The following is a 21,333-nucleotide window of genomic DNA, read 5'->3' on the forward strand; positions in this document are numbered from 1 at the left end:
ATTCTGAACGCAATTTTTATTTTTCCATTTCTTCTGGAAGAAATTCAGTTAAAACTGACAGCTTAATGGAAATGTGCGAAACATACGGTAACAGAAATTTCTTGGATAGTTTCCATTAGACTTATTAAAATCTCATATTTTTATACAAGTAAAATTGTGTGGCCACTTCTCCGATGTATGCGTGTGTATTTCTCGACTCTAATCTTTATTATTTCCTCTTAATCAAATATTTATTAAAATAAAAAAATGGTATAAAATGAAACAAAATTGTCTAAATCTTATTTGAAAAAAAAACAAAAACAAAAAAACAACAAAAACAAACCCAAATCTGTCAGAATGCATTTCTATTTCTATTATTTGGATTCTTCGAAGTATTGTTCTCATCTCAAGTATTATTTTCACACTGTTTCGGTCGATGTAACCTCTGATCATCTACTCCTTGACTTGATTCACAAGGCACTATCACCACCACCGTTACCGGGATTGCGCAAAAAAGAGTGGTTAACTGAGGACGTGGCTCACAATAGTCAAAGCTGAGTTGGAAGCTGTTAGTGTCCCTCATGTTTTTGGTGTGAAACGGTGGAATCATGAATGGCTGATGTATGCTGAGGAGTCAGCAGTGGACACACCTGGATGAACTGCCTTGATCCATGGTACGGCGAATTTACTTAGAGCCAGCTGAACCCACTTCCGGGCGAATGCCGTCGCAAGTACAAGAACATGGGATGCAGCATAGACAGGCGACAAGAGTTTTGGAAGGTCGAATTCATGATTCAAAGTGAACTTTTAGAATGATTCACCGGAAACAAGTTAAACGTTACATCTTGATCCAAGCAGATCAAGAGCAAATCATTGCAGGTAAGAAAAAAAAATCAATGAAAAACTGCAGAAGATTTTTTTTTACTGGTATTAAAATCTTATTTATGATTGTATCTAAGCTTCAAGGTATTAGTGTTATATATTTTTAGAAATATATAAAACAGGATGAATTGATATAAACAATATGTGATGCAGATCGATGCAAAATAGATATTTACTAGATACCGATTTACGCACATGTGGATATATTTATTTATTTGTCTCTCTCTCTCTCTCTCTCTGGCATAATCGCGTTGACACACTAGTTCTTGTCAGATCAACGATGTTAAGCAACGTTGAGCCTGGTTAGCACCAGATGGGTGACCATTTGGGAATTCTAGGCGCTGTATGTGCTCTCCGTTTATCCCGGCATTTGTTTCCAGTTGTCTTATACATACACTTCACTTGCCACTGGTATTTAACAATGTCGATTCAGGAGAGGAGATTGCGCACCTTCTGCCACAGAAATTTCATGCGCAGGCACCCCTTCGTGGGTATCCAGAGCCTGTTAAAGACTGAAGGAGCCCGTATATATATATATATATATATATATATATATATATATATATATGTTTATTTATATATGTGTCACAGAAGATCAGAAAAAATAAACATTGGTACTGCCGGTTTCAAATCCAAATAAAGACGATTATGTCAGACTCTTCAACCCCTGTTTATATCTGTACAATGCAAATTTGAAATATTTGTTTTTGTTTAGAGGAAAGGTTGTGTCAATATTATGCCAACTAAAACAAGTTTGAAAATATTCCGGAAAAAAAATATGGAATTTGTGGAATATATATTTATTACTGTCTAATATCTATTGCTGACATGTCACAATATGTGATGCGGATGGATAGAAAATAGGTAAACATAAAATATAGAGAAAAAAAAACAGAGAGAGAGAAATAGAGAGAAAAAAGGAGAGAGAGACAGAGAGAGAAATGGAGAGAGAGAAAGAGAGAGAAATGGAGAGAGAGAAAGAGAGAAAAATGGAGAGAGAGAAAGAGAAAAATGGAGAGAGAGAAAGAGAGAAATGGAGAGAGAGAAAGAGAGAAATGGAGAGAGAGAAAGAGAGAAATGGAGAGAGAGAAAGAGAGAAATGGAGAGAGAGAAAGAGAGAAATGGAGAGAGAGAAAGAGAGAAATGGAGAGAGAGAAAGAGAGAAATGGAGAGAGAGAAAGAGAGAAATGGAGAGAGAGAAAGAGAAAAATGGAGAGAGAGAAAGAGAAAAATGGAGAGAGAGAAAGAGAAAAATGGAGAGAGAGAGAAAGAGAAAAATGGAGAGAGAGAGAGAAAGAGAAAAATGGAGAGAGAGAGAGAAAGAGAAAAATGGAGAGAGAGAGAAAGAGAAAAATGGAGAGAGAGAAAGAGAAAAATGGAGAGAGAGAAAGAGAAAAATGGAGAGAGAGAGAAAGAGAAAAATGGAGAGAGAGAGAGAGAAAGAGAAAAATGGAGAGGGAGAGAAAGAGAAAAATGGAGAGAGAGAGAAAGAGAAAAATGGAGAGAGAGAGAGAAAGAGAAAAATGGAGAGAGAGAGAGAAAGAGAAAAATGGAGAGAGAGAGAAAGAGAAAAATGAAGAGAGAGAGAAAGAGAAAAATGGAGAGAGAGAGAAAGAGAAAAATGGAGAGAGAGAGAAAGAGAAAAATGGAGAGAGAGAGAAAGAGAAAAATGGAGAGAGAGAGAAAGAGAAAAATGGAGAGAGAGAAAGAGAAAAATGGAGAGAGAGAAAGAGAGAGAACGAGAGAGAGAAAAATAGAGAGAGAGAAAGAGAAAAATGGAGAGAGAGAAAGAGAAAAAAGGAGAGAGAGAAAGAGAAAAAAGGAGAGAGAGAAATAGAAAAAAGGAGAGAGAGAAATAGAAAAAAGGAGAGAGAGAAATAGAAAAAAGGAGAGAGAGAGAAAGAGAAAAAAAGGAGAGAGAGAGAAAGAGAAAAAAAGGAGAGAGAGAGAAAGAGAAAAAAAGGAGAGAGAGAGAAAGAGAAAAAAAGGAGAGAGAGAGAAAGAGAAAAAAAGGAGAGAGAGAGAGAGAAAGAGAAAAAAAGGAGAGAGAGAGAGAAAGAGAAAAAAAGGAGAGAGAGAGAGAAAGAGAAAAAAAGGAGAGAGAGAGAGAAAGAGAAAAAAAGGAGAGAGAGAGAGAAAGAGAAAAAAAGGAGAGAGAGAGAAAGAGAAAAAAAGGAGAGAGAGAGAAAGAGAAAAAAAGGAGAGAGAGAGAAAGAGAAAAAAAGGAGAGAGAGAGAAAGAGAAAAAAAGGAGAGAGAGAGAAAGAGAAAAAAAGGAGAGAGAGAGAAAGAGAAAAAAAGGAGAGAGAGAGAAAGAGAAAAAAGGAGAGAGAGAGAGAAAGAGAAAAAAAGGAGAGAGAGAGAGAAAGAGAAAAAAAGGAGAGAGAGAGAGAAAGAGAAAAAAAGGAGAGAGAGAGAAAGAGAAAAAAAGGAGAGAGAGAGAAAGAGAAAAAAAGGAGAGAGAGAGAAAGAGAAAAAAAGGAGAGAGAGAGAAAGAGAAAAAAAGGAGAGAGAGAGAAAGAGAAAAAAAGGAGAGAGAGAGAGAAAGAGAAAAAAAGGAGAGAGAGAGAGAAAGAGAAAAAAAGGAGAGAGAGAGAGAAAGAGAAAAAAAGGAGAGAGAGAGAGAAAGAGAAAAAAAGGAGAGAGAGAGAGAAAGAGAAAAAAAGGAGAGAGAGAGAAAGAGAAAAAAGGAGAGAGAGAGAAAGAGAAAAAAGGAGAGAGAGAGAAAGAGAAAAAAGGAGAGAGAGAGAAAGAGAAAAAAAGGAGAGAGAGAGAAAGAGAAAAAAAGGAGAGAGAGAGAAAGAGAAAAAAAGGAGAGAGAGAGAAAGAGAAAAAAAGGAGAGAGAGAGAAAGAGAAAAAAAGGAGAGAGAGAGAAAGAGAAAAAAAGGAGAGAGAGAGAAAGAGAAAAAAAGGAGAGAGAGAGAAAGAGAAAAAAAGGAGAGAGAGAGAAAGAGAAAAAAAGGAGAGAGAGAGAGAAAGAGAAAAAAAGGAGAGAGAGAGAGAAAGAGAAAAAAAGGAGAGAGAGAGAAAGAGAAAAAAAGGAGAGAGAGAGAAAGAGAAAAAAAGGAGAGAGAGAGAAAGAGAAAAAAAGGAGAGAGAGAGAAAGAGAAAAAAAGGAGAGAGAGAAAGAGAAAAAAAGGAGAGAGAGAAAGAGAAAAAAGGAGAGAGAGAGAAAGAGAAAAAAGGAGAGAGAGAGAAAGAGAAAAAAGGAGAGAGATAAAGAAAAAAAGGAGAGAGAGAGAGAGAAAGAAAAAAAGGAGAGAGAGAGAGAGAAAGAAAAAAAGGAGAGAGAGAGAGAGAAAGAAAAAAAGGAGAGAGAGAGAGAGAGTGAGAGAGAGAGAGAAAGAGAGAGAGAGAGAGAGAGAGAGAGAGAGAGAGAACGAATAGATAGCAACTAATATAAAATTAAAGTTCTTTTGTATATTTAATTAGATTTGTAAATTCACTTTATCCTAATTGAAACAGTTTAACTCAATCGGTGATCAAGCAGCGCCATGTTTCTTTTTATCTCGTAACTCATCTGCTTATCTGCATCATATACAAACGTTGATGTGAATTTGCAAGGATATGATCAAGAAAATTGGAATAAGAGAAATAAAATATTTTTGAAAGAAAATAAATCGTAACAAAAGTTTAATTTTATTAAGAGAAATCTATTTCTAGAAGACACAACCAAATTCGTCCAAACACAAAAAGCAAAAATTTTATTAAGCAGATCAAACAAGTTTTTTTTTATTCATAGAATTTGTGCTCTTCACAAATCGCATATCTTGGAAAAGTTTATAGGAATAATCGATGGCGATAATCCCTATCTTCTTCATAAGCATTTCTAATATATGAAACTAGCAGGGCTTGTCGGTGCAAAATATTTTTATTGAAACGTCTATCTACCTCTAATTTCTTCCTTCTTCCCATCCGTTTTCCCGATCACCCACAAATAGACAGACAACTCCTTTTTGGTAAAACTTGGAGAGAATTAGGCACCTCCAAAAGTCACCACAGAATTACCCCCCCCATATGTAAAACGATGTAACCTTATTATAAATTAATATTATCAATACAACTTTTCTACCATTTAAAAAAAGGGCAAAAGAAACCACTAATAATTTTAAAAAATTTTTTCATCCTACGAAAATAATGAAATCAACCATCTCAACAAAAATAACCTTCTTAGTGACACTCAATATGGTTTCCGTTCTGCTAGATCTACAGCAGATGTGCTTACAGTTATATCTCATAGGATTAGCAAATCTCTCGACGGAGGCTACCTTTCTAGGGCAATTGCTCTTGACATATCAAAGGCCTTGGATAGGGTATGGCATAAGGTTTACTTCACAAGATCTCTAGCTATGGTATAGCTGGAAATGTCTTCTCAATTATTAAATCATTTCTTTTTGATAAGTTCATAAGAGTAGTAGTTGAGGGGCAAAAATCAGAAACTCACAGTATTAATGCTGGAGTCCCTCAGGGGTCCATCCTGGGCCCAACTCTATTCCTGATCTACATTAATGATCTTCCAAATCACATCCTTACATCATTAGTAGACATTTATGTTGATGACACTACCATTTATGGTAGCACATCTAAGACAGTAAACGACTAAGTTCTCTCTGATTCTCTCTCCTCTGATCTTGAGCACGTGGTACAATGGGGAAAGGAGTGGTTGGTTACTTTTAATGCATCTAAAACCAAGCTTCTCTCTTTACATCATGAACACTGATTCACATCTGACATCAATTGAAATGAATGACTCTCGCCTTCAGGAGGCCTCAAGTTTAGACAAGCTCCTGGGCTTGACCGTTACTCCTGATCTTAAATGGAACACGTACATCAAATCTGTTGCCAAGGCCGCTGGAAAAATGGTGCGATCTTTCTATCGATCCAGTAGATATCTCACTGCTGATGCAATTCTCTATATAAGAGCCAGGTACGTCCAAGGATGGAACACTGTTGCCACATCTGGGCAGGAGCTGCTAGAAAGGACTTGGCCTGCCTTGATAGAGTTCAAAATAGACTTCGTAGCCTCGTAGGAGATGTCCATTCTCTTCCCTGCAATCTCTATCTCACAGAAGAGATGTTGCGAGTTTGTCTCTGATGTATCGTTATTTTCATGGAAAGTGTTCGACTGAGCTTCAGTCTATAGTCCCCCCTCGCCAAACTTTCACAAGAAACACTTGTCTAGCTGAAAACACTATCAATAATTCCCCCCACTCTTTATCTGTGCCTAAACCTAAACATAGATTCCATGAGCAAAGCTTCTTTCTTAGAACTGCACGCCTGTGGAATTGTCTTCCGTTTTCCTGCTTTCCGGCTGACTACAATATGGTTGTCTTCAAGTCTAACGTAAACAAGTTCTTGATGAGCCGTTCCATATAAGTTAACAAATTTACCGAATTGATTACTATATTGTCCAATTTCTACTGTACACTCTTTAACCCTTATCCTCGAGTGACCTCTTGGCCTTGATAATGTGGTGATGCCTATGTAAAAAAAAAAAAAAATAAATAATTGCGAGACGAAAATCGTGTTTACATAATTGGCGCTTTAAAATAACGTCCCCATGTAGTAAGCATTCCGAACATGAAAACATACCCGTGTTTAATAAATCTAGCAAAAATCAACTAATGGTCAGATTTCGTAAAATTTTCGATACTTATCCATTGTAGAATGAAATTACATATAAATTGCAGTTTCCGTAAAATATATGAGGGGGATTTTTTTTAGTGCGTGCCCCGCCCCCTTATTTATTTTTTCGAAATTTGAACAAAATATATTTAAATCTATTGAAATTTCTATTTATTATGAAACATAAGAGTTCAAATAAGTAAAATATATTTATCTTTAAAAAATTTAAATACACGTATTGAACAAAAACTTACCTTGAAGTTGCAATTAAAAAATGATATAAATTTAATGGTTTTTTTTTTTTAATAGCGTTTTCTCTAATTAATATATACTATAATCAGTTTAATTGTCAAGAAAAAGAAACTTCCTAAAAATTAATTCATCTTTAAAAGATTAAAATTCCATTATTTCAAAATGTTCCTTTAAAACCTAGATTTTTGATTAATTGTGTTTAATTTTTTTAAATATCAAGTTTTGATATAAACATGGCTCTTGTCAGCTATTTTATCGCCAGATTAAAACCGATTTGGAAATATTATTGTACAAATATTAAGCATTTTGTAGGCCCCCCTCCCTCATATTTTGTTTGTCTCTTTTTACCGAACAAAAGTATGGAAGCCGGTTGTTAACCAAATGAACATTCAGTCAAACAGTATTTCATATTTAATATACAAATGTTTATAATATTATTAAGCATTAAACTGTAAATCTTAAAACCTAACAAAATTATAACAAAGATTAATTATTAATTGCAGTTTGAAGAAGATAAACAAAGGTTTTAAAGAATCATTAATTCGCTTCTGCTTTTCCACAGTTCGTATAGTTAACCCAAGTCTGACGTCACGGAATCATGCTTTCTTTTTTTCACATTCGGTTGGCAGTGCCTACAGAGAATGCTTCGTTTTACGGTTGTTGTAAAAATGGAACGGAAATTTAAATTTCGTTCCGGTTTAATAATTTCTTTTTTATTGTACCCCAACGCAAGTAATCGAAAGATTAACATTCAACAATCGGACTTTTTTTTATTAAAATAAAAAAAAAAATTCTTAAAAAACAAACAAACAAACAAACAAAACGAAATAATATTTAAACGAAAATGCCAATTTAGTATACCTTTTTGGTATTTTTTTTTTGTACAAGTCTAACTCACCGTTTAAATTGGAAATGTCGACTTTAAAAGTTTTCGGATATGCTTTCAACGAATAAACACTCAACCTACCCATGCTAAGAACAGCTTTCGGAATAGACACCCCTAACCTTGTTAGCATACCCGAAAACCTATAAAAGTTTACATGTCGAATGTGAACGATGCGTTGGACGTAATGTAAAAATGTGCCAAATTTAAAACGGAACGAAATTTAAATTTCCGTTCCATCCCCCCCCCTTTTTTTTCTGATTACAAAAACAGATTGTTATCCAATAGAGGTAATAACACGAGGTAATAAATTAGACAGAATCTCATTTCAACGTTAATAGTAAAAAATATTTTATTTTAATTATTTCACTATTTTTATTCATCCAATTCCTTGCTTTTATTTTGTCTGTCTCCTACCGATACAACTAAAATGAGAATATAAAAACTTTTATACAATAACTGTTGCTTTACAGCAGCATTCCTTCCAACAAAGCCTTCATCAGATGATAATTTCGGGGCCGAAGCATCATTATCACTAGCCTAGAGCGCCCCAGTAATATCTCACGATATCACCAGACTTTTTTGGATTGTTGTCAATCTGTGGGATTGCCATATCAACGAGGATGCAGATAAAGCCTTTCTTTATGTATTTTTATTGTCTGACGGAGAAAGACCAAGATTATTAAAGAACGTGGAGGTTGAGTTTGCAATAAAACTTCGGCATCAGACTTTGATAGGAAATACAATCGTTTTCCAGCCGTTTCTGATACATTCTCCTCACCTCTTCAACTTATGCTGTCAAAATTTTCCTCAAATGGAACCGTTAATTCAACGAGAAAAACTTTTCAAATCAACGAACCACACACACACACATATTATATATATATGGACTTATTTACACCAATAATTACATTCATTTATAATGCAACATACACTAACCATAGATAACATCACAAAACATTACAGAATTAAAAGCAGTCTGACACACAAGCAAAATTGTTGTACAATAAAGATAACACTATGCAGAACCCCATTTTTTTTAAATTGATTTTTTTTTGTTAAGTAAATTATATCGCTATCTTATTTATCCAATTTCTAAGTTTTACTTTTTCTGTATCCTATCAGTACAATTGACATGAGAATAAATTTGATTTGATAATCTTTTATCAATGATCAAAGAAAAAGATTTTAACACATAATTAATAAAATGAAAAAAAAAAAAAAGACGATAGAACAAATTGCTTACAGCCCAATTAATTTTCGAGATAATTTAATGATTCCAAAGAACGATGAAGATTAATAGTCGATATTATTTGCCTTTTCACGCCATGAAATGCTTTCTTTACACTTTTCTTACGATTAAGATGTATTTTATGTATTTTTGATACATTTTCCAGCAGCCATTTTTGTTTGAATTGAATACATTTTAATTGGCAAATGTTTTCAGTGAATGTTTGGTTGATAAAAGAAAGTTACTGAGAATTTTTTTTTTATTTAAAGAGGATATATACAAATATTTATAATCTAAATAAGAATTTCGTTTTGTTCAGACGTCACATCATTTCACCATTCCTGTATATTGCATTTCCAACAACCTTCTTAAACACTCACTTATTTGTTTACCAGCAATGATAAAAGGAAATACAAAAAATAAATAAATAAAAAATATCTCCTTAAATAAAAAAATCGATGGTTCAAAATAGTCTAGGTTTTCTGTTTCTGAATTTTTTAGTCTGGTTGTTTTACGACATATCAACTCTTTCCGGGTTATTTAATGCTGAATCCCGTTATTTTGGAAACAGTATTCATGTTGCATCCAGTTATTTTGTAGAAGGTTTTTATTCTTCAAGCTCTTTGTATCTTCAATCGCTAGTTTGTAGTGTTTGGTTTGGTTGTTTTATAGTGGATTTTATCGTTTTTGTTTCCTGTTCTGCAGAACATGAATGAGTTTTGCAATGGGAGAGGGAAAAGGGTTACAGTATCAATGTTTGGTACATTTTAAGTTAGGAAACCAGACACGAAGTGTGAGAAATAGAAAGAGAAAGGAGAAATGGGGAGAAGGAAAAGGTGGGTTGTTGTTTTTGTTTTTGTTTTTGCAGAACATAATTAAGTTTTGCAAAAGGGAAGTAGAGAAACAAACGCATTAATGTTAGATGTGTTTCATCCCAGGAAGTCCATATTTTCAGACAGCCTGATCTGGTAACAGTAGTGAATTTTTAAGAAGAGGATTAATAACTCATTATTTTGATTATTCAGACTACTGGTCTCATTCACACAACATTCTGCAAAGACCTGTGATATCTTGAGCAAAGTATAATAGTATATTTGAAGAAAAAAAAAATCTGATCATAGGTAATAAATAGGGATAGGACAACAGAATATTCTTTTCATTGTTTTGGCTCTCGAGTGTGCCTATATTGATATCCTATATGCTTTTATATAGAGTGATGTGGTTATCGATTGATTAACTGTGTCGGATATATACTCGAGAGTCAAAACAATGATAAGAATTTTCTGTAGTCATAGCCCTAGTAATAAACCAACACTCTCACCATCACCGTCTCATCCAGATAAAATAAACAAATATATCGATTGCAATATCTCACCTGTAAAGATGAACAGTTGAAGATTTGTAGAAGTTCATTGGCCGCAGGATCCTTTGAATGGTCAAGGCTGTCAAGCGTCTCCAAGAGGGAGTTGTACGAATTGTTGCAGACAGGTTGGAAGTTCGAATTGGCAATGACTTTATTGTGAATTTGGACAGCTGTTTGGAAGCGAACATTTTGAAAAAGATTCGAGAGGAAATAGAGGTCTTTCTTAAAATCGTCTTGAGTGTCAAGAGAATTCTCAATACGCTGAAGAGCATCCACCAAATCACCAAGTGCTGAAAATGAAACAAATAAGAAAATCTCAATATAATTTTTGGCATATCACTAAAAAAAAACAAAAAAAACAGAAATAATGAATCTCTACATCAAATTAGATGTGTATGTTTATATATTTCTATTCATTTTTTTTTTTGCAAGACATTTGATAAAAAAATAAAATAAGCATACTTCAGTTGCAATGGAGGTGGATAAAAGCAAAAATTTAGGCAGAGGAGAATACCGTTGTGAGACCCAATACTCACCTTTGTGGTTGATAAAACACAAGACGAGTACTTGATTTAAATCAATAAAGCTGTGGGTGTATGTAGGATATCGTCACATAGCATAGAAAGAGGAACCCCAAACGTTGTCTGCCGCTAGCTGTTTGGTCACATTTGTCCCCAGAATTTTCTTCTCAACCCAATCTACTCTCATCAGGTTTTCTTTCAAATCTATTTCAGAGGACCTCAAAGTCATCAATTGTCCCAAACTGTAAAACTTCCTTAACTGTTGCAAACTACAGTCTGTCTATAAATTGTCGTAAACTGACGCAAAACTTACTACCACTCCTCAACTGTCTGTAAACTAACTATAAATATATTGACTTTTATGTCTGGTCTTCTGTTCTTCAAATCTTGATGAACAATCCTATTTCAGATTGTCTTTGTGCGCCATGGTGAACCACTTTCTCCTCATTGCTTTTCTACTAAACTTATTTCTTGTAACCTTTGTTTTGCTTATAAACTTATTTCCTGGGTAAGCATTATAAAATGTATTTTTTTTTCAACTGAAATAAACTAAACAGTCAATTTGTAAAAGCGTTTCATGAATTTTATTTAATTTGCATAAAATATTTGAAAACACTTTTAAATAATTGTTTTTAACAAAAACAGAATTTTACAAAAAAAAAAAAAAAAAAAAAAACGTAAAAAAGTGAAACTTGATATGGTATAGTTAATTGTCACAATCTAGCATGTAACGTTATCAGATTTTCAAAGTTGATCCAAATAGCATTTAAGCTGATAAATTGAACTTTGCTTATAACTATCAAATTTTCATTTATCGTTCTTGTACCGTGTTATTTGTAATATAATAACATATTTAGCTAAAATTTATTTCAACCAGACGACTGCTAATATTGAGCATTTTTAAATAAAAATAAAATAATAAATCAGCAAGGAAATAACTTATTTTAAATTGAAGAATGCAGTAAGACTTGTCTACTGTAAGTTTAAAAATGTGCATACAAATAAAATAAAAAACTGAAGGTACTCCTATTTATCCATTTATTTATTATGGATTATTATCTCCATTCTTTAGTAGTTGTTTCATGACATTTCGGCCAACTATTCATCTGACAATCGTCAGGTGATTAACCATGATGGAATAGGAATGCTGAATCTCCTAACGGTATCCTCAGCCATTACTGCCTTCCATAGTTGTTGTCTCACCATGTTTTTGTCCAACTAAACCTCTGGCCGACTTTGGGTAGGATTGTAACTGCTATCTTCAGACAATGGTCATCATCATATCTTATCGCAATAGAAATTATCCCATCACATGGCGGTGCTGTTTGCCTCCTTAAGGTCTTGGTTTGAGCAATGAGGATGCAATCGGCAATTTTCCCTAAGGTGGTGCATCGTTTGTACCTCTCCACATGGACATAAAGGTGAGGTGTCTAGGCCCCACTTGTGGAGATTGTCTTTTGTTTTGCCTACTTTGGCTCTGGCTCTGTTTAGAGTCACCCAGTTTTTTCTACCAAGGTTTGAACCCTAGGGGAGTGTTTTTGGGTTTGGTAGGGCTTCATTTTTGTTCCTGCTGTTATAGTCTTGCCATCGTTCCATCGTATAGGAGGCAGCTTGCCTGGGATCGATTTCCTCTATATTGATGAAGCTACTGCGAGATTTTAGTCTTTGTCTCACTGATTGGTGGGCAAACAGTGAGTGCCTGTGGTCGTTAAGCTGTTTGTACCATTCTATTCTGGTGATGACTTCTCGCCTGATATGTGGTGGTGGAATACCAGTTAGGCAGTATAGAGCTGGCAAGGGAGTTGGTCTTAGGGCACCAGTTATGGTCCGATATGCCTTGTTCAGCTCTACATCAATTTTATGGGCATGGCATGATCTTGCCCATACTGGGGCACAATACTCCGCTGTGGAATGGCACAGTGCGAGAGCTGTTTGCCTCTGTGTTTTGGGGTCGGCACTCCAATTGCTGGTGGCAAGCTTACTGAGAAGGCTGTTTCGTGATGACAGCTTGCCTTTCAATTTGGTAATGTGTTTTCTAAAAGAGAGTGTTCTGTCCAGAGTTACCCCCAGGTAGACTGGGAAAGGTTCATGTGTAAGCATGTTGTCATTCCACATCACTCTTAGTCTCCGATTTGCTTGGTGATTATTAAGATGAAAGGCGCAAACCTGGGTCTTGTTTGGGTTTGCATTTAAGTACCACTTTTTGTAGGCGGGGGCAAGTAGCAAACCATCACATGGTGCCCCTGTTAACCTTCGGAGACCGATTGCTACACCACGCATAGAAATATACCCATTACCAGACAATGGTCACCGGAAACCATAGAGATTCCACCTCTCTATCCACTGTGCCATGGGCCCCAAAGGCCAGAGGAATAGTTGGACAAAACGTCATGAAACAACAACTAAAAGATGCAGATAATAGTCCGCAATAAATAAATGGATAAATACAAATAATACTAATCTCAATAAGAATTCCAATTAATTAAATAATAAATTTAATTTAGTTGTTTTGTTTTATGGCATATCAATCCTTTTCGGGTTATTTACTGCCAAATCCAGTAATTTTTGTAAAAAAAAAAATTTATTTTTAAAGTTGTTTATATGTTCAAAATATTTATTCATAGTATTTAGTTTAGTTGTTTTGTAGATAAAAAAATTGTTGTTTTTGGTTTTGCAGAACATGATTGAGTTTTGCAAAAGGAAAGTAATAAAAAATAATATCAATATTTGGTGCATTTTAGGTCAGGAAGCCGATATCTTTAGACGGCTGATCTGGTAGTACTTGATGAAAGAGTCACTATTTTTGTAAACGCTCATGGAGACATTAAACAGAAGTCCGCAATAAATAAATGAATAAATAATGCAAACTAGTCATCTCAAAAGAAAAAAAAAAAAAAAAAATTTCCAATTAATTAAAAACTGAAATTACTCCATTTACATATTGAGCAACGTTGGGTAGAAACATCTAATTATAATATTTTACCAGCAAGTTCTTTGCTAAAACTGTTAACAAATTTACTATTTATTAGTAATATTAGTAAAATTTATTAGTAATATTAGTAAAACTACTATTTAATAGTAATTTGTTAACACATGCCCACAGTTGCCAGGCCTGTTATACGTATCGTCCTGATGAAGATGCAAATCGAAAAAACAGAGAGGAGGATTTGTCTCCAAGTCATGCAAATGTCTAACTTCTTTTCTACATCCAGCCAAATAATCAATCAATCAATTAGTGTTCAATCAAAGTTGCAACAAAATCAATTGACCCACTTTCTAGCTCAATTTATTCTTTCTTTCTGGCTGCCCCCCCCCTCCTCACACAACAAAATGGTGCACTTCAAGTCCCGGTAAAACGACTTCATTGCCAAAAGCGCTGATTACAAATTCTTTATATTTTTAGACACTTACAGAGAACCGGGGAAACTTTTTGGTACTTCAAAAGCACTTAAGTAGATAGATTTCACATTTAACGCTCGTTTCGTGGTTGGTTGGGGAGTTGGATTGTATGCCAAGCCGGATAATTTTTTAGACCAAAATTTCACATGTTCTGCATACAAATAGTTGGAAGATTAATTATATTTTGTAGTCTTTTTTCTAATTTAGTATAGAGTCACCTTATCAAGACCCGGATATGGGTTAATTAGAGTTAGGTGAGACAACACCATAGTGATTGGTGATGGTGGAAATTGAGTTGAAATTAATTATTTAAGAGAACGGATCAACAAAAATTTGTTTATGTTAAACTTGAAAACAATCATGTTATAGTCAGCTAAGGAAGCAGTTCCATGGAATTGTGCTCCACAGACAATCACTTGTATGAAAAAAGTTTTGCTCACATAATTTTTGTTTAGTTTTATGCACAGATAGCGACTAAAGGAAATTGCTGGTAATGGTTGTAGTTAGGTGAGTGTTTGCCCTGAGTGCTTTACAGAGAAGTGAGGAGGACAGAGACAAGCTTAATCGAGCACCAGCCATGAACATAACGATAGAGCAGGGATAGACGTGCAACATTTCTTCTGTTAGAAAGAGATAGCAGGGAGGAGAAAAGGACATCAGCTACCAAATTTTAAAGTCGGTTTTGTACTCTGCAGTACTTCATATAATGGTTTCTATTTAACCAACAGATGGGAACCTAGTAAAGAAGATCCTCTTATATCTATGTACTTTTTTTTTTTTTTTTTTTTGAGCATGCAACAGTTTCCTGCAAGATCTTTCAAGCTGCATCGGTTGGTCAGTAGAAGGCAGACAAAGCAGTGTAACATCGTATGGTCATCCGCTCCAGTCTCTGGGTCAGTTTTGTAGCCTCATCTTTTCATAACTTTTGATCAACCTCTCAAGCGGTTGAGCGTTTTCCAGGGTGCTTCTGAACTGGAAGAAAGGACCTCTGAAGGAGATTCCCATATCAGGGGAGGGCGGAAGAGTCATTTTCTTCACAACTCTTGTCTCTTCCTGAGATGTTGTTAAGGGATCAACATGGCTGAGAGAGCTTCTCTTTGACTTCCAAGCCAATTATATATTGAAGTCGTATGATTTGAAGTAAATAATTCAGTTGCTTCATTTTTTTTTTTTGTGTATTTTTGAAACATGTGATCATGCAACAGTTTCTCACTTTTTGATGCAGTTTTCTGCATCATTGTTTTATTCTGCAAGATCTTTCAAGCTTTACCTGTCCTCATGGTCATCCTCTCACCATTCGCAAATGGTTAGATCAATTTTGTAGCCTCATTTGGTCATAGCAATTTTTCATCACCTCATTCTTGTTCTCAGGCAGCTGAGTGTTTTCTACTGGAACCAAGACCCCTTTTGATCCAGGAGGGAGGGCCTCAGGAGGGGAAATTCCCATGTCAGTAGGAGAGGGATGCATATTCTTTAGCCTTCTGGTTCACAACTGTAGTCCGTTCTCTTCCTGAGATGTTATTAGGGAATCAGCATGGATGAGGAAGCTTAGAAGCAAACCAAAGTATGAGTGATGTATTTTGATAACGTGTGTAAACTGTTAGTTTATCAAATCTTCAAATAATTTCCATAATAGCTGGTTTTTACAGGCTGAAAACGAAAGCCGATTTAAATCGGGCTGAAAACGAAAGCCGATTTAAATCGGGCTGAAAACGAAAGCCGATTTAAATCGGGCTGAAAACGAAAGCCGATTTAAATCGGGCTGAAAACGAAAGCTGATTTAAATCGGGCTGAATACGAAAGCCGATTTAAATCGGGCTGAAAACGAAAGCCGATTTAAATCGGGCTGAATACGAAAGCCGATTTAAATCGGGCTGAATACGAAAGCCGATTTAAATCGGGCTGAAAACGAAAGCTGATTTAAATCGGGCTGAAAACGAAAGCATAAAAGCATAAAAGCTTAAAGTAATACTTCTGAGAGCCAACTGTACTCTAGCTTGCAAGACATCATCGGTCAAGTGTAGTGTGCATTTTTTTTTTTTTTTTTTTACATAGGCATCACCACTTATCAAGGCCAATACGCCACTCGAGGATAAGGGTTAAAGAGTGTACAGTAGAAATTGGACAATATAGTAACCGTTAGTAATGAACATTCGGTAAATTTGTTAACTTATATGGAACGGCTCATCAAAAACTTGTTTACGCTAGACTTGAAGACAACCATATTGTAGTCAGCTGGAAAGCAGGAAAACGGAAGACAATTTCATAGGCGTGCAGTTCTAAGAAAAAAGCTTTGTTCATGGAATCTATGATTAGGTTTAAGCACAGATAAAGAGTGAGGGAAATTAGTGATAGTGTTGTCTGCTAGACGAGTGTTTCTTGTGAAAGTTTGGCAAGGGGAGACCATAGAATGGAGCTCAGCTGAGCACTTGCCATGAAAATAACGATAAAGCAGAGACAAACTCGCAACATCTCTTCTGTGAGAAAGAGGTGTCAGGGAAGAGAAAAGGACATCCTCCACAAGGCTACAAAGTCTATTTTGAACTCCATCAAGGCAGGATAAGTTCTTTCTAGCAGCTCCTGCCCAGATGTGGCAACAGTATTCCATCTTTGGACATACCAGGCTCTTATATAGATAGAGAATTGCATCAGCAGTGAGATATCTACTGGATCGATAGAAGGATCCCACCATTTTCCCAATGGCCTTGGCAGCGGATTTAATGTATGTGTTCCATTTAAGATCAGGAGTAACGGTCAAGTCCAGAAGCTTGTCAAAACATGAGGCCTCCCCAAGACGAGAGCCATTCATTTAAATTGATGCCAGTTGGGGATCAGAGCGTTGATGATGTAAAGATAAAAGCTTGGTCTTAGATGCATTAAAAGTAACGAGCCGCCTCTTTCCCCATTGTACCACGTGCTCAAGATCAGAGGAGAGAGAATCAGAAAGAACTTGGTCATTTATGGTCTTATATGTGCTACCATAGATAGTAGTGTCATTAGCATCAATGTCTACGAATGATGTAAAGATGTGATTTGGAAGATCATTAATATAGATCAGGAAGAGAGTTAGGCCCAGGATGGACCCCTGAGGGACTCCAGCATTAATACTAAGAGCTTCTGATTTCTGCCCATCAACCACTACTCTTATGAGCCTATCAGAGAGAAATGATTTAATAATTGAGAAGACATTTCTAGCTATACTGTAGCTGGAGATCTTGTGAAGTAAACCTTTATGCCATACTCTATCAAAGGCCTTTGATACGTCAAGAGCAATTGCCCTAGAAAGGTAGCCTTCGTCAAGAGATTCGCTAATCCTATGAGATATAACTGTAAGCACATCTGCTGTAGATCTAGCAGAACGGAAACCATATTGCATGTCACTAAGAAGGTCATTTTTGCTGAGATGGTTGACTACTTCTCAATTTAACACAGATTTCAGCAACTTACTCATGACACACAGGAGACTTATTGGCCTGTACTGTGAGGGAGATGAGCGATAACCTGAATTCTTAAATACGGGGCATACTGATGAGATTTTCCAGGGTGACGGGAAGCAAATCTCCTTAAGACAACGTTTAGACAGTTTTGTAAGGATGGGCACAAGTTCTGGTTGAAGTCTTTTGAGTACTATAATTGGAATACCGTCATGGCCGGTTGCTTTACTGGAATCAAGGTTTTTGATTAGCTTGGCAACATCACGTACAGATATTTGTATATCACATAGCATGTTTTCTGATACAGGAGGAAATATTGGAGGTTGGCAGCCCTGGTTGCAAAGGTTAGAATTAGCTGCAAAGTTCTTGGCAAAGAGTTTGGCTTTGTCTGATGCTGACGAGATTACCTCAGGTCCATTTATGAGAGTTGGGATAGAGCACATGCTTCTGTTCAGGATTCTGTTTGCTATTTGCCAAAACTGGTGGGAACCAAGCCGCTGCTCATCTACTTTGGACTTGACGGACTGAGCATACAACTCTCTTGCGTTCTTTATTACTTTTTTACAGTGGTTGCTGGCAGTTCTGAAAGCGGCTTTAGTCTCAGTACACATATTACGTTGGAAGCAATGGAAAAACTGATTTCTATGCACCATGGCAGCAGCACATTCTGGAGAAAACCACGGCTGGCTGGTAGGTTTTTGCTGAAATTTTTTCGAGGGTATGAAACGGTCTATACCTACAATTAACCATTCTATCAGGTCTGATACTATAGAGGACACATCCTTTTTAAACATGAAACACAGAGATAGATTTGATATAAATGTGCGGAAGCTATCCCAGTCAACCATAGAGTATCGATATACTATACGATGAAGAGGTACATCTGGGGACTTATTACATTTCATTTTTATCTTATCTGATACAACTGAGTGGTCGGAAGATCCAAGTGGAGACAGAACAGAAGCTGAACACAGTTCAAGGCAAGTTGTGAGAAAGAGGTCTAGAAGACTTGCATACTGGCCGTCAGTATCGGGAACACGGGTGGGTTCGTGAACAATCTGAGTGAGGTCATAAGCGATGGAGAAATCATGACAGAACCTCCCCTCATCATCGGTCTTGTTTGAGCGAGTTAACCGTTCCACATTGTGAACATTGAACAACAGATGTGGGGAGGTGTTCTCCTGAAGCAAGCAAAATCATCTCAACTACGTTGAACAAAAAACAAACTTCTACCAAATTATCTCATCAGATTTTCAAAGTCAGACTCAAATAGTTTACAAACCAAACTTTGATTCTGACTAGCCAATTTTTATTAGTTATCGTTGTGTTATTGTCAATATAATAAAGTAGGAGCTCCTTCAGTCTTTGACAGACTATGGGTACCCACGAAGGGGTGCCTGTGCGTGAAATTTTTGTTGCAGGAGGTGCGCAACCTCCAACCACTACTCTCCTAAGTCGACATTGTTAAATACTAGTGGCAAGAGAAGTGTATGTACAGGACGACTGGAAATGAATGCAGAGATAAGCGGAGAGCATATACAGCGCCTAGAATTCCTAAACGGTCACCCATCTGGTACTAACCAGGCTCAACGTTGCTTAACTTCGGTGATCTGACAGGAACCAGTGTGTCAACGCGATTATGCCGTATATCAATATAATAAAGTACTTAGCTGTAATTTATTTAAAAAATTACTTGGTCTGAAACATTTTTAAATAATCATCTGGAAATAAAAAAATCAGCATTGAACAATATAAGGTACAATTGTAGTTTAACCTACTGGAAGTATTTGCTTTAATTTTGGGAAGAATTATAAATATCTAGTGAAAAAGGAAGACAATCGAAAATTTATGCTTATTTTCTAACCAAACTTTTCTGGTAATTCAACACAAGTTCAATAAAGTAACGAAGTTTCACAACAGGAAACATTAAATAACAAAACATTTATTGAATTTGATCGAAGCTGTTAAAATTTTAGCAACAATATTTCAAAATAAATATTTAAAATTCACAAATAAAATGTAACATTCTCTATTTAAAAATAATTATTTTCCAAATAAATATTTTTTATAATGCACAAATAAAATACAACATTCAGTTTAAGATATTATCAAACCGATGGAATGCATTTTTATTATATAGCATTTTATTTAAAACAGATTTCTTTAAATAAAAATCTTAACTGTAGCAGTAATTTTAAAATATTTAAATAGTTATGTTTTTTTTTTATTTGGTATATTGCTTGAAAAAGCAATTAATTTTGAATTGTCCCCCTTTCCGCTAGTATAACTCTTTCAAAAATGAAAACAAAAGAAATACTTTTGACGAATTAACGTGTATTTGTGCCGAATATGATAGGAGTTGTCTGCTTTGATTTTAAAAACTTAAATGACTATCATTGCATCCCGGGCAATGCCGCGTCGAAAAAGCTAGTATAAAATACAATTTGTCTTTTGCTAATTTCATGTATTTTAGATTTAAAATGACAATCTTAAAATTTCAACTATAATCAATGCGACAATTTTATCCATTTTCTTTCAAATTATAATCAGATCAAATTTTCCAAGGAGATTAGCGATTTAAACTCGTTCAAATCTAAAATCTGGACAGGCTCTTCATTTAGTAAAACAGCTTACTCAAAACGAGACTCCTAAATGAAGCTGTTAATCTTTTATTAAAGTAGTTTTAAATGGAGGGAGAAAGAGATAAGAGGAGAGAGAGAGAGAGAGAGAGAGAGAGAGAGAGAGAGAATAAAAAGAGATAAACATTGGATTAGAATAATTTAACTGCACCTTCAGGCAATTCAAGAGCATTAATTTCCAGATTTCTAAATCGTCAAATTAAAGATTTAAACATTTTTTTTCAACATTAAAGAACAACCTTTTCTGTCTCATGTTTAGTGCTTCTCCATTTAACTGAACCTTTTTTTGGCGTAGAAGAAAGCATAAACTGGACAATTTTATGATCACTTATTCTTAACCAGATTCTATATCAGTAAAGACCCTGGGCTTGATGATTAGCATCTTGCTAATCAACCTGGCAAATTGATCAACAGAATTTTCTTGGGAAACCATTTGAAATTCTTATTCTAATTTTTCCCTATTTTTGATTGTATGCGCATATATATATATATATATATATATAGTGTAGGGATGATTATTTGGAATCTGAAAAATCGAAACTTTTTGGGGTATCGGAATCAGTACCGAAAAAATTTAGGCCTAGTTTTTGATTCCAAATCGATTATTTCAATTTTTTCTTGACAATAAAAAAAATGAAAAACAAAATTTATTTATTCCAAGTTGTTCATTTACAACAAAAGACTAAGGGCAACGGGATGGGTTATAAATCTCACTCCCAGATTTAACATTGATTCTCAGAGCCTAATTTATTTCCTTTATTGGTACATTACTGTAAACATCCCTTTGTAAACCTTTCCGCACATATTCACTAAATGTTTCAGGGAGTTCACACTTGATTATTAAAAAAATTAAAATAGTCTGAATAAGGTTTTTCAATTTCGTTGGCACCGCCTGGATACTGTCGTTGTCTGTTATAGGCTTCTTTTGAAATAATGCTTATGGCACTTCGTCGCTTAAGACACAAGTGAAAAATATAAAGTTCTCCTTATCTTGGACAAAATACACGAAGAGAAAAACCTTCAGAAGTTTTCCAAATTAAAAAGGAAATATCTACATTTAAACTTAGAACCCCTAAAGACAAATGAGATTTGGGCATTTGTAACTGTAAATAACAAAACAAAAAA

At 35.2% G+C, this 21,333-nt stretch overlaps 1 protein-coding gene and 1 pseudogene across 2 annotated transcripts in view; both read right to left on the bottom strand.

The window, feature by feature from the left end:
• Positions 1-21,333, bottom strand: part of LOC145260502 (protein PALS1-like) — a 608,074-nt gene that overhangs the window by 84,567 nt on the left and 502,174 nt on the right. For both annotated transcript variants that reach the window (XM_080118617.1, XM_080118618.1), the window contains one exon: positions 10,228-10,505. In XM_080118617.1, coding sequence (XP_079974743.1) covers positions 10,228-10,505 — 278 coding nt within the window. The remainder of the gene's footprint in view (positions 1-10,227; positions 10,506-21,333) is intronic.
• Positions 19,103-19,219, bottom strand: LOC145260906 (5S ribosomal RNA; annotated as a pseudogene).

Source organism: Euprymna scolopes, chromosome 36, assembly GCF_053919585.1.
Source record: "Euprymna scolopes isolate OS-2025 chromosome 36, ASM5391958v1, whole genome shotgun sequence".
NCBI classification, from domain to species: domain Eukaryota; kingdom Metazoa; phylum Mollusca; class Cephalopoda; order Sepiida; family Sepiolidae; genus Euprymna; species Euprymna scolopes.